Source organism: Pararge aegeria, chromosome Z (genome assembly GCF_905163445.1).
Source record: "Pararge aegeria chromosome Z, ilParAegt1.1, whole genome shotgun sequence".
In the NCBI taxonomy this organism is placed as follows: Eukaryota; Metazoa; Arthropoda; class Insecta; order Lepidoptera; family Nymphalidae; genus Pararge; species Pararge aegeria.
The window spans coordinates 5,169,842-5,181,554 of record NC_053208.1 but is presented as its reverse complement, the minus strand read 5'-3'; the positions used below and the strand labels follow the sequence as shown (position 1 = coordinate 5,181,554).

General features: G+C 34.7%; 1 protein-coding gene across 3 annotated transcripts in view; it reads left to right on the top strand.

Moving 5' to 3' along the window:
- Positions 1–11,713, top strand: part of LOC120635958 — a 37,512-nt gene that overhangs the window by 19,939 nt on the left and 5,860 nt on the right. For all 3 annotated transcript variants that reach the window (XM_039907165.1, XM_039907166.1, XM_039907167.1), the window contains exons 7-12: positions 314–428; positions 1,272–1,336; positions 6,853–6,981; positions 8,041–8,150; positions 9,418–9,553; positions 10,685–10,851. In XM_039907165.1, the coding sequence (XP_039763099.1) occupies positions 314–428; positions 1,272–1,336; positions 6,853–6,981; positions 8,041–8,150; positions 9,418–9,553; positions 10,685–10,851 (722 nt within the window). The remainder of the gene's footprint in view (positions 1–313; positions 429–1,271; positions 1,337–6,852; positions 6,982–8,040; positions 8,151–9,417; positions 9,554–10,684; positions 10,852–11,713) is intronic.

Genomic DNA, 11,713 nt, shown 5'->3' with positions numbered 1-11,713 from the left:
AAGACGAAAAAAATATAAATTCTGTTTATTTAATAACTTTAAATCCGTACCAAAAAATAAAAGAAAAATATGATAATACAAACACAAAATACCTTGTGACACCATAGACAAGTAAGGTTAGGTTGATGAGTTGCCTAGCGTAAATCGAATGGTGAAAGCCTGGGAATCTTTGATTAGGCGTTACTTACTTGAAAACGACCTTGGAAGATTTTAAGGTCTTGGAAGAAAAGTTGACAAACACGCGTAAATAGGATTTCAAGTCATTACAAGTAGTTTGGGATGTCAACAGCCCTCTCTCATTCCTTGCCCGCAGATGATGATACAAAACATGTAGTGGTCCTGGGAAACGAGTTTGCAGCCCGCAAAGAGCCGGTTCTCTCTAGGACCTACAAGGCGTTCAAACTTCTGCTCCTACCCTGCCTCATACCGTGAGTACTTATTATACCCACTCTATAGTAGAACTCTTTCTTTTCCTTAAGATTTTTGCAATAATCTAACCAAAAGTAGCCAAATTTTGCATATGAAATTCATAACGTGGCGTGCGCTGTTAAAACTATTGATGATGCATAAATATTATGTACAACTTTATAAAAGTACTTATCATTACCTTCAAAAAATTCCGCGAGGGAATCTATCATGATTGATCATAGTTAGGTAGTAATAGCAGCTTTTGTGTTCAAGTATTTAGTAGATCACCGGTAGAATCGAGAGTAGAATAGAAGAAAGTGTGTTCTATTAGTATCGCATTATTAATTCTCATTCAAATAAATAGTTTTGTCATCAAGGGTGTTTGTGTAGCAGGAAAATACAACTATTAGTTAAACCTTAACTTAAAACTGAAGCTAGGAGCCTAACTGTAAAAGTAACTTTAGAACAAAACCTAAACTGAATTATTTTTGCCAAATATTTATAGCAGGCAACGTCTAGTACCGTATAGGTACAGCCCTTACATCAAATTCATAAGTGAAATCAAGTTACTCCTGTCACTTCATTAGGTACGCGTCGCATACTGAGGTACTAAGCACGTGTCAGTCTTTTATATTCAATAGGGTTGTCACAAGTAAACATTTAGAATCTTTTGAATGCTTCTTTTGACAGGGATTCCTTATGAAATATGCACCCTTCAACAGTATTTCGCAATTCCGTTACACGTTTCTTACATAAAGAATTAAATAATTAAAGTCAGTATATCAGTTTAAAAAATTCTCGATTTCAAATAAACAAACAGACAAACATTAGTAAATTTAACACTTTTCTATAATCTTTTTTAGATCAATCTCAGAGTTATCGGATGACGAATCCAGTGACGACGAGGGAAATGATGTAGATGTAGACGGTACGTATTCGTATGGATTGGCCGGAGTCCGATAGCATTTTAGTGTGATATAATCAATAGCCTATAACAGTCTACTGCTGGACTATAGGTCTCCCAACGGGAGGGTTGGCCCATAATGACCTCGCTGGGCAGACGGGTTGGTGGTAGCAGTGGCACAAAAAAAGCTGCAGCCCGTTCTTCATATTCCTTATATTCCCGAAATATCGGGGATATTACGACACCCGAAGTGAAAGGGTGATGACCACATGGCAAGTGCAAATTTTTTTTTATTATTTACGCCTTTCCCTAACTCCTTCTAGTACTTATCCTTTTTAAATATATGTACATTTACATATTTAAACATTATTTTTTTTATCTTTTATGTTGCTTTAATAATTTTTTTTTTCCTGTCTTAGTTCTTTTCGCCATATACGCCATCATAAACTCTTCGCCAGTGGATTCAGAAGTACGAAGAGTATAGCCGGCTACTTTTGGTATTGTTGATAGACTTTGAGAAAGAATTCGATTCAGTGGAAACTTGGGTTGTATTGTGTTCACTACAAAGATGTCGAATCAGAAAGTGTTGGTACAAGATTCCTGCACCCATCTCAGTCCAATTATAAGAAAGGTCAGTTCCTTCAATGGCACAGTTGAGAGCAGCATAGTCTTATATGTGAGAGGTCTCGCGCTTTAACCCCGGCAAGGCCAATCTAGAATTTATAATTTCTGAAATTTCTCTGGTCAGTGTTTTCTGGGGTTTCGTGGCCAGTTACCACCCTGCCGACAGAGCTATTTAGCGTAACGGTACGATGTCGCGTACATATAGTTTAGGGGTATGGTCAGTGCCTGATTAGGCAAAGGATTCTTAATTATAAAGTGGTAAAAATACAATTCAATACTCATTACGTAATTTAAATACTTATAAACGTATCTTAAATACAAAACGTATTTGCTATCTATAGGTTACAATTTTGTGGGTAGTTAATAGTTTAATAAATTGCCATAGCCGATGTCTGTGTGCGTGTGCGTGTCTGTCTGTCTGTCAATCAGGCAGAGATGAGCGGTATTAAATATGCGGAACCCCCTTTTCCGCCCCCCTTTCGCGCGGGGCCCGTAGCTATTGCTATTCTTGCTACGTGGTTAATCCGGCATTGGGTATGGTTTTAATAAACCTGCCACCCCCTAAAGGTTAGCTCTTTACAACCATAAACTGCATCTTCACTTGTCAAAGGGGATTGCGGGTAACTTGTGTAAACTTGTCTTGTGTGTTCATTTTTTTGAACAATCGTTAGGTTTGTTAAGGTTTAGCTAGTTAGTACAGTTAGGACGGCTTTTGAAGTGAAACTTCTTCCGAATAGTTGTGATTTGAATCTCGATGGAACGAAAATGCTACACGATATAGAAACTAATACATAAATATATAGGAGAGAGTAATTAGAACATTTATTCACTGTTGAAAAAATATTTAATACTTTTAAAGCTCAATAATAATTAATAAATCTTAAATTGATCCTTATACTCCTGATGCTCTATATCCATCTCAATCTCTCTTTTTCCAGAAGTTTCACTTCTGCCGTATGTGAAAATTGCAAAGTATATAAATTTTTTTAATTTTTATTCTGTCCAATAATGATTGTCTCGTTCCTTTCAATTTGTCTCAATCATATCATATTTGTAGACGATACTTTTAATCTTGGATCTTTTATTAGTAGTAATTGGTGGACCGTACTCTCTAGTGGCGGGCATAGCATATATGCAAATAAGCAGTGCATAATCTACCCACAGCGTCTTTCAGGGCTTTCAGGTAGGAACATTAAAGGTTTGAAATTAATAATGGACCTAAGTAATAAATATGTGAAAGCGCCATCTAGTTATGACCGACCACACTACTAGGTCATTGTCGTTGGACAGGCTTATGGCGTATAAAATAAATTTCCTATTTCGTGTTTTAATTTTAACCCTAAACTACAAACATTACTTTTTTTTTAAACTTTAAAATACTTTATTGTTTGCAATGGATAAATATGTTATTTATCCATTGCAAAGCAAATCAATTAATAATAATCACTCTACATAAGACGCCGCTCTGTACAGTTGTATAGAAATATCAAATAAGCACGCCCAAAGAAAGTATCGTTCTGTTAGATACGTGCGTGCGATTTAGTAGTGTGTGTCGTATTTACAGGATTAGCATCGGTCTTGTGTGGAATATTAATAAATAATAATAAATATACTACGACAATACACACATTGCCATCTAGCCCCAAAGTAAGCGTAGCTTGTGTTATTGGTACTAAGATGACTTGTGAATATTTTTTTTTTGTTATGAATAATTTCAATTTCAATTTCTCTATTTGCAGATACAGTTACATAGTTGGTAGGTACAATATTATAATAGTGCTACAATCGCCATCGATTGGCATGCAAATTAGATTTCTTAAAAACTATGTCTTTACAATGTTCATTCAATTACATTCTTATCAAGTATTTAAATCTAATTTGCTATAATCCGCGTAAGGCAGACGAATCTGTATGGTGTGATTTGTAATTTCTTCAATCTTTATACTCCACATCAAACAGATCTTGGGTAATGCACCCTCTACGCACGTTTCGCTCCGAAACCGGAGCATCCTCAGGACATGTTGGCTTTACAATTAATAATTGTTATTAAATGTGTCTCCTTCTATGCCTTACTTACGCCCACCTTATCTATCTAAGCCCCTCCGACCCCATTAGTGCCTCGGCATATATGATAAATTTATTTGTTCGTTTAGCAATTCGAACCTACCATTATTATGTTTATTAATTTCCAATCGTTACCTCTACTCACGCAAGTCGCAACCCTTTGTCGCAAGTATATAATATTTCATATTATATACTTGCGACGTTATGTCCACTGTCTCAAAGATGTTTTGCGAAATGAGATTTTTAAGGCTGCATTATACAAATTATATGCAGTAAAAGGGAAAAGTGTTTTGTTTTAAATACTTAAGACTATTAGTTTGCTTATTTTGATAAGAATTCATGTTTTTTTTTTTTTTTTTTTTCTTAATATGACCAATAAACATAACCTAACGATTTTAATTTTTTTTTTAAATATAAATAAATACTACTATATGTATTTTATATACTACTTTTTGCTACTTAAATATAATGGTTATACGTACGTGCGGACTTTTTTGTAAGCATTATCAAGGTCTACAACTTTTACATAGAACTCAATCATATATCTCTCATCGTTAAGGCAGCGTTCGTTAGAAACGATTACGTTCGACCATTTTTTCCGAGTTTCAGGCTATATATCAGCCTATGACACTCCACAATAACGTGGATTTCTATTGGTGAAATATATTGCAAATCGGGTCAGTAGATTACCCCTTACAACGTCACAAACTCACAAACGTTACCTCTTTGCAATATAAAGTATAAAATTCAAAATTCAAAATACAAAACACGTAACGTGTGGAATTATGATAACGGATTGTGATCTTAATAATTTCCATAAAGCCGCTAAAACATGCTATGTCGGAAAATCATCTTGAAATGAAAATGAAATTTATTGTTAAAATATTAGTCATTTTACAATAGTGTTGGGAATCCTGAAGTAAGTTTTAAAATAAAACCTGCGTCTCAGGGTCCCCGCTCTCCTCCGTATATATTTCAAGAGCACCCACGAGCATTATTCGTTTGGTGTTCCGCGATTTAGTTGAACTAGTTGGAATTAATTGGACTCGCAAAGTATCCAATGAAGAAGTTCTGCGACGTGTCAACCAACGACGCGAAGTTTTGCACACCATCAAGATCAGGAAAGTTGTATATCTGGGGCACGTTCTAAGGCAAGAGAGATATGAGCTCGTTCAACTTATTATGATGGTAAAAGTTGCAGCAAGAAGAGACATTGTTAGCAGAAAAAAGTCCTGGCTTTACTTCAGAGAGTGGACTGGAATCGCGAGTGCAGCAGAATTATTTCGCCTCGCGAAAAATAGACAAGAATTTACCTTCTCTAGGCGGAGAGGGACCGCTTGAAGAAGGAACACGATGATAAGTAGGACGATGAAACTTGGTCGCAAGTTTCATAATTTTCAATGACTTTAAAAGAATTCATATAATTTTTTTTTGAAAGTGATATTTTGTATGAAATATTGCGAAAAACAAACTTGCGACATAGCTTATACCTGATATAAGTGTTTGAAACGTTTATTAATAATTAATTACCGTGCTAAATTTGGGATAACTTTCAATAAGATAAAACTGAATTCGGTCAACCAAAAACGAAACGTATCTAATATTCGATCGAACGATCATGTTTTACAGTGTTATTTAAAATAAGTAAGCCGAGTTGAATAAATATATGTAAAAAAAAAAAAAAAAAACGTGTTACACGAAATTTTTTTATTTTTTTTTAAGAATAGGCCGGTTGTATTATTACATAAATAAACCTTATTTTTCGTGAACATTGTTGGTAAGAAGGAAACAAATAAACACGGCCTTTTCGAAGACACTTCAGATATCATTTAAGTGATTTGTGACGTAATTATCAGTCACTTATTTAGATGTTTGAGGTGGTTCATATGGCACCACAATATCCTGTAAAAATTATTATCATATAGTGTGCGTAGAAAATGCTGCCGAGTGCTGTGTCATAAATATGTGACGTAAATCAGGGTATGTACTTTTGTTGAATGACAGTATTAAATCAATCAAAAATATGCCTAACTAATACTATAACTAACTAATATATCGTGAAGTAATTTTATTAAAAACCGACATACTTACCTAAATTTTAATTTAATTTTATGTTGGTGCTAAACACCTTGTGCATACCCTGGGTCCAAGGGCTGTGCGCGCCATTGATACTGTCATACAGATACTCGTAGATAGCTGACAGTGATACAGCTGAGGCCAGGCATGCCTTTTAGCCTTGGCACCTGAAATTAGTAAGGCAGTAGTACTTCTCCGGATGATCTTTGTCACTAAAATCTCTACTTGACATGTACTAATGGAACTTTTTAAAGTTGTTTTGAGACCATGGAATAAAGTTGACGTTTAGACCATCTTTATTACTAAAGATTATTTATTCACTGTTACTTTAGTTGGCATTTACTATGTGCAATTGGTATCATGCATTCATTGTTGGACGTGGGCGTTAAAGGTCGCGACACAGTTTATACTACTACTTCGGTATTAGACTTTGCCTGCGACTTCGTCCGCTTTTGTTTTTGTTTTTAAAGTATCCACTAGGAACAGTTTATTTGAGAGATGTGTGGTCAGAAAAAAATAGTTGATCGCGTTGGGTAATCAATGTTAGTTGGGGCGGTAAAAAGATACGACCTTGTAGGAGACCTTGACCTTGACCTTGACTAGTGTACATCAGTTTCAGCTTCTATCACTAACAAAAAATTAATCAATATTAATCGTTAAATTAAGAGACAACATCGTAGGTACTCCAAGAGATATCGCAACTTTTTCATTTTTTCAGTTTGTACCAGCATTCCAAATAAATAAATAGAAATACTGTGTAAACGTCGATGTTGCAGACTCTGGGCTGGAATTTTCCAAAAAGGACGACGAAGCTGAAAAAAGTACCGAAGCGGGCAAGGACAGCAAAAGCCTTCATAAAGAAGCAGAAGACCATAGCGGAGTCCCCTACGGTTGCACTTGTAAAGGTATATTTGTAATGCATTGCAACATTGCCCCGGTAATTCAGACTGACTGGCGACAAGACTGAAACGGTGATAGACCTAACTCCTCCTCGGTGAGCTCGACTTCACTTTCGGGGGAGTTCGAATCCCAGCACCAACTTTTCTAAGTTATGTGCGTTTTAAGTATGTATGGTGTTTAGGTGCATGCCTGAGAGTTCTACATAATGTTCTCCAAGGTTTGTGGAGTCTAAAAAGTAGCCCTGGACAAACTAAGCCGGGTGCCCTTTTTGTTATCACCATCTCACATTGTCATTTAAAAGTTATTTAAAAGGCATTGATTTAAAAGTATAGGTAGATAGTTAACATTGTTTTATTAATATACTTGTATTATGTAAAGAGTAAATAATGATAACGATAAAGTTTATTGTGTTAATGTTCACATAAATCTAAATTTAAGAGAAAATGTGACTGCAATAGGAAATTGTTGTATACAATTTCCTATTGCAGTCACATTTTGCAATAAACTGCCAGTTGATATGTTGGAGATTTCTCTTAAAAAGTTCAAAGTTTGTATTAAACGTAAGCTTACAGAAAATGCCTATTATAGTATAAAGGACTACGTCAACGATAAAAATGCTTGGGTGTATATTATTGCTCTAACCAGGTTGCTTCTTTAATAGTTTTAAATGCCTATGAGAGATGGTGACAACAAAAAAATAAAAAACAACCGGCTTAGTTTGTTGCGGTCTTCTTCTTAGACCTGGGCGCGTTTGGAACCCTCGTAGCTTTTGTTTTAAGTTGACGAATTTAGTTATGCCCATTAACTCACTTCTACGTCATATTTTACATGGAATTTAAGCATCAAAAGTTCCATCTATAGTAAATGTTGAGATAATGTTTTTTGATGTTGAATGTTTTGTATTAAATGGAGAAATAGATATGCTTATTTTGATTTAATATTTTTACACTTATGCATCTTTCAATATTATTTCATGATTCTGTTACACGTTGTATAAATACTTATAATATACAGATGAACATCATATTTAAATAAAGGATTATTTGACTTTGACATTATTTCAGATACTCTATTCGAAAAGCCCCCACAAAGGTCGTTCAGCAAGTGGCAAGTGAAGGATAATACTACTGGCGTGAACTACGACGTCATAGTACACTGCCCCCATCAAGTGCGGGTGAGCGTTTAATTAAGGTTTCAACTATCTTGCGTCCAAATATAACTGTAACTGAGAAATATGGCTCTTTTTGTGGCAGACGTTGTCCAACGAAGTACTTATGTCTGCTGCTAAGAATTGCTGTATTCTGGTCTAGACCGACACCTCAAGTTGTTGGTCACAGGGCGACACTTTGTAGGATTTGCTGCTTGCACGCCCTGCGACATGTTGCTGTTCGGTGCCAATTGTTTTTTCACTTATCAAGTAGGCCGTCTGCTTCGTGTGTCAATTAATCTAAAAGTTAAAAAGGAGCTGTAAAATAAAAATTACGATTTTACTCCGCCATACAAATTGACTTTTATAGATACATAGACCGCTTATCGAAAATAGAATAGAACAGGAAATAAAGAAAGCCATGGGCTTAGCCACTCGTCAGTCTAGAGTTTAGAAAATACATAAATTGTTACAATCCATTTTTTTCTAACTAGTCTTATAATGTAACCAATCATTTCATTCCTTTTTTTGTAAAGTATTTTTTTTTTTAAATAAAATAAAACCTGTGCAAAAAAAAGGCAGAATCAATATAAAGAGATTGTCTTTTTATTATTTAAATGCTATTAAATAATAAAAAATGGTTGAACAATAAACTTTGCACTAAAAAGTTACAAAAAGATTGTATTTTTACATTAAAAAAATATTTGTGGTCGTATCCCATATTTGTGGGTCGTGGGTCGGTTTTTTTTTTATATTACATATTTGATATATAAAAAACAACCTTGCTTCATATTTATAAATAAACTAGGTCTAGTGACAGTGATTTAATTGATTGCAATTTGCAAGTGAAACTTGGTTACCCTATAATAAGATAACTAGATAATGAGTTGTAATAAAACTTTCAATGTATTAAATAACTTTTTTCTATTGTTAGTGTCGCTTTTTCTACAAACGTAGAATAAGGCGAAAGATAAATTTTTTGAAAATATTGTTATCTTGTTACGCCAAAGAAGCATTACTTCTAACGCGTGTACATAAGTACACACGTTTTTTTTTTATATTTTATTAAATATATTTAATAAGTGAAAAATAAACCAACAAAACACTAAAAATTAACAAAGTTTACAACTTGTTAACCAACAAGGTTAACAAAGTGTAAACTTTGTTTTATAAATATAAATAAATAAGTAAAAAATATATGTGACAAATTAGAATAACTAGACCTCGCGTACGCGCTTTTAAACTACAGCGTTCATCTCTGCGACAGGGAGGTTGTCCTTAACTATTTTTACAGGATAAGAATGGAGAGGTGTTGTTTGAGCCGATACCGGAGTACCAGCTAGAGTTGGGCGGCAGCGCCCAGCCTCCGGGGATAATCCGCAGTCTAGGCCTCTGGCTTCATCTGAGGAACAACGCCTCTTTGTTGAATGGTGAGTCAAGAACTGCCATCTGCTTTGCATTTCTAGCTAAAGATTGCTGCAAATGTCGTTATAAACTGCAGCACGGCTAAGCATGGGCAGGAGACATTATCTCCCTGGGGAACAGATAAAAATGTATCGTTATCAAATCTCAGAGAATTGGCGCATAAGTGGAAATAATATCCAAATAATATTTTTCCATGTTCCCGTGATTTAGCAGGTGGACACGTTAATTATAGTTTGGGAATTTATAGTTAACGTTCCGGAGAAACCGATTAAAAAATAATAAAAATAAAAGTTGAGTTATTATAAAACGAGTTCTTAGAAATTTGCATAATTTATGGCAATAATATTCCCGTAAAGTAGGCAATACCTTCTCAGCAAACGCCAGATGCATTTAAGAGCCGAAAGTAAGTATGGTTTAATCCATTTTGGCTACATTAACCTCGTTCTCATTTTGTTAGGCATTTACTATTCTCTACTTTTGTTTTATTGGTACAGTACATTTATTTTTGGAGGTGCTGCAACAGTTATCGCGGCACCATGTTTATTGTGTCAATTCTGTACGTTTACCAATATTCTAAAAAAAAAATTGTTTAATGTTGCGTGTACTAGTGTACACACGTAAGAAGTAAAACTTCTTTATCACCTTATTTTTCTAAAAATGATCAACTACATGCAACTTTACAGAAATTGATTAAATAAAGTTAAATTAGATAAAGTTTAACAAAAGGCTTTTTATAGACATTATTATAGACAAGAATACAGCATTTCATTAATTGTAATAGAATTATTACTATGATTGATATCGTTGTCTTATGCTAACTGAAATATGAAATATTGTTTAAACTCCATCAATGTAGTGCCGGATATTGTTGTTGACGTTTGAGGACTGTTTGAAAAAAAGTTAAAGATAACAGCGCGTAACAGAAAAATGTAACGCGTAACCGAAAATGTGGTAAATTTCACTTAAAAAATGTAGGTAGGTACTTTCTTGGACTTGGACTAGAGGAAGATAGAAGGCTCAGTTACTACCAAGCTTTGCTGAGAGCGATGCTCGGAGTATCTACATGATTAAATCAGAAATTGATGAATATAACCTCGGCCGGAACCCTTCTCATTTGTAATGGCGGTATATTTCAGTGCGAATAAACGGCGTCTCGGGGGAGGTGGCCACGCTCGAAGCTGTGGATGCTGAGCGGTTCCGGCGCGAGCACGGCGACGTGATGAGCGGAGTCGCTCAAATCTTGCACACCGCATTCAGCCAGCTTCAAGGAAAACTGCCTGGGACCTACATCCTGCGACATGCGGTAAGCTCAAAACACGATACTTTTTACTCTACCTTTAGCCCTTGAATGAAATCTCACCTGCTGGAAAACGATGATGCAGTCTCAGATGGTAACGGGCTAACCAGTAAGGAAAAAAAAAAAAATGTCCCAATGCATTACTGCCTTAACCCCTTCTCTTTGTGGTCTATAATACCCGTGCACTGTAGTTGGCCGGTATTGGTTTGATATGATGATGACTGCTTCATTATAAATGAAACATTATCAGAAAATGTAATCCTGAATTTGCTCAAGCGCTTATGTCATGGAATTTTGATATGGGGTAATGGTGCTGATATAGGCACTATTTTACTTGGGCTGTTCGCGCGATCTATGAAAAGGGTCCGAGAGAGACATTAAGAGAAAAATTAAGAGATGTTTAAATAAATAGTCAACCTATAAATATGTCAGAATTTAATGTATTTTCACAAAAATATGTCTAAATTTAAAAAACGTGGTTGCAATAATTGAACATTAAAAACAATAATAAACAGCAGTGCAATATACTAGACTACATAAAATAAGTAATTCACTTAAAGGAAATTTTAAACAATTTTAAAAAGTTCAATTTTGTATTAAATATGCTATTATAGTATGAAGGACTACGCTAACGATAACAAAGCTTAGATGTGAATTATTGCTCTAACCTGGTTGAGTCTTAAATAGTTTTAAATAACAATGTCAGATGGTGATGGTTGACTAAAAACAAAACCAAAAAAATAAAATAAAAATACAAACAATCTAATACTACAATAATGTGAAGCCATTCAGACCAACGGAACCTAATAAATATAAGAAAGAAACACAACATAATACAAAACAGCAAGTTAACAATTTTGTACACGAT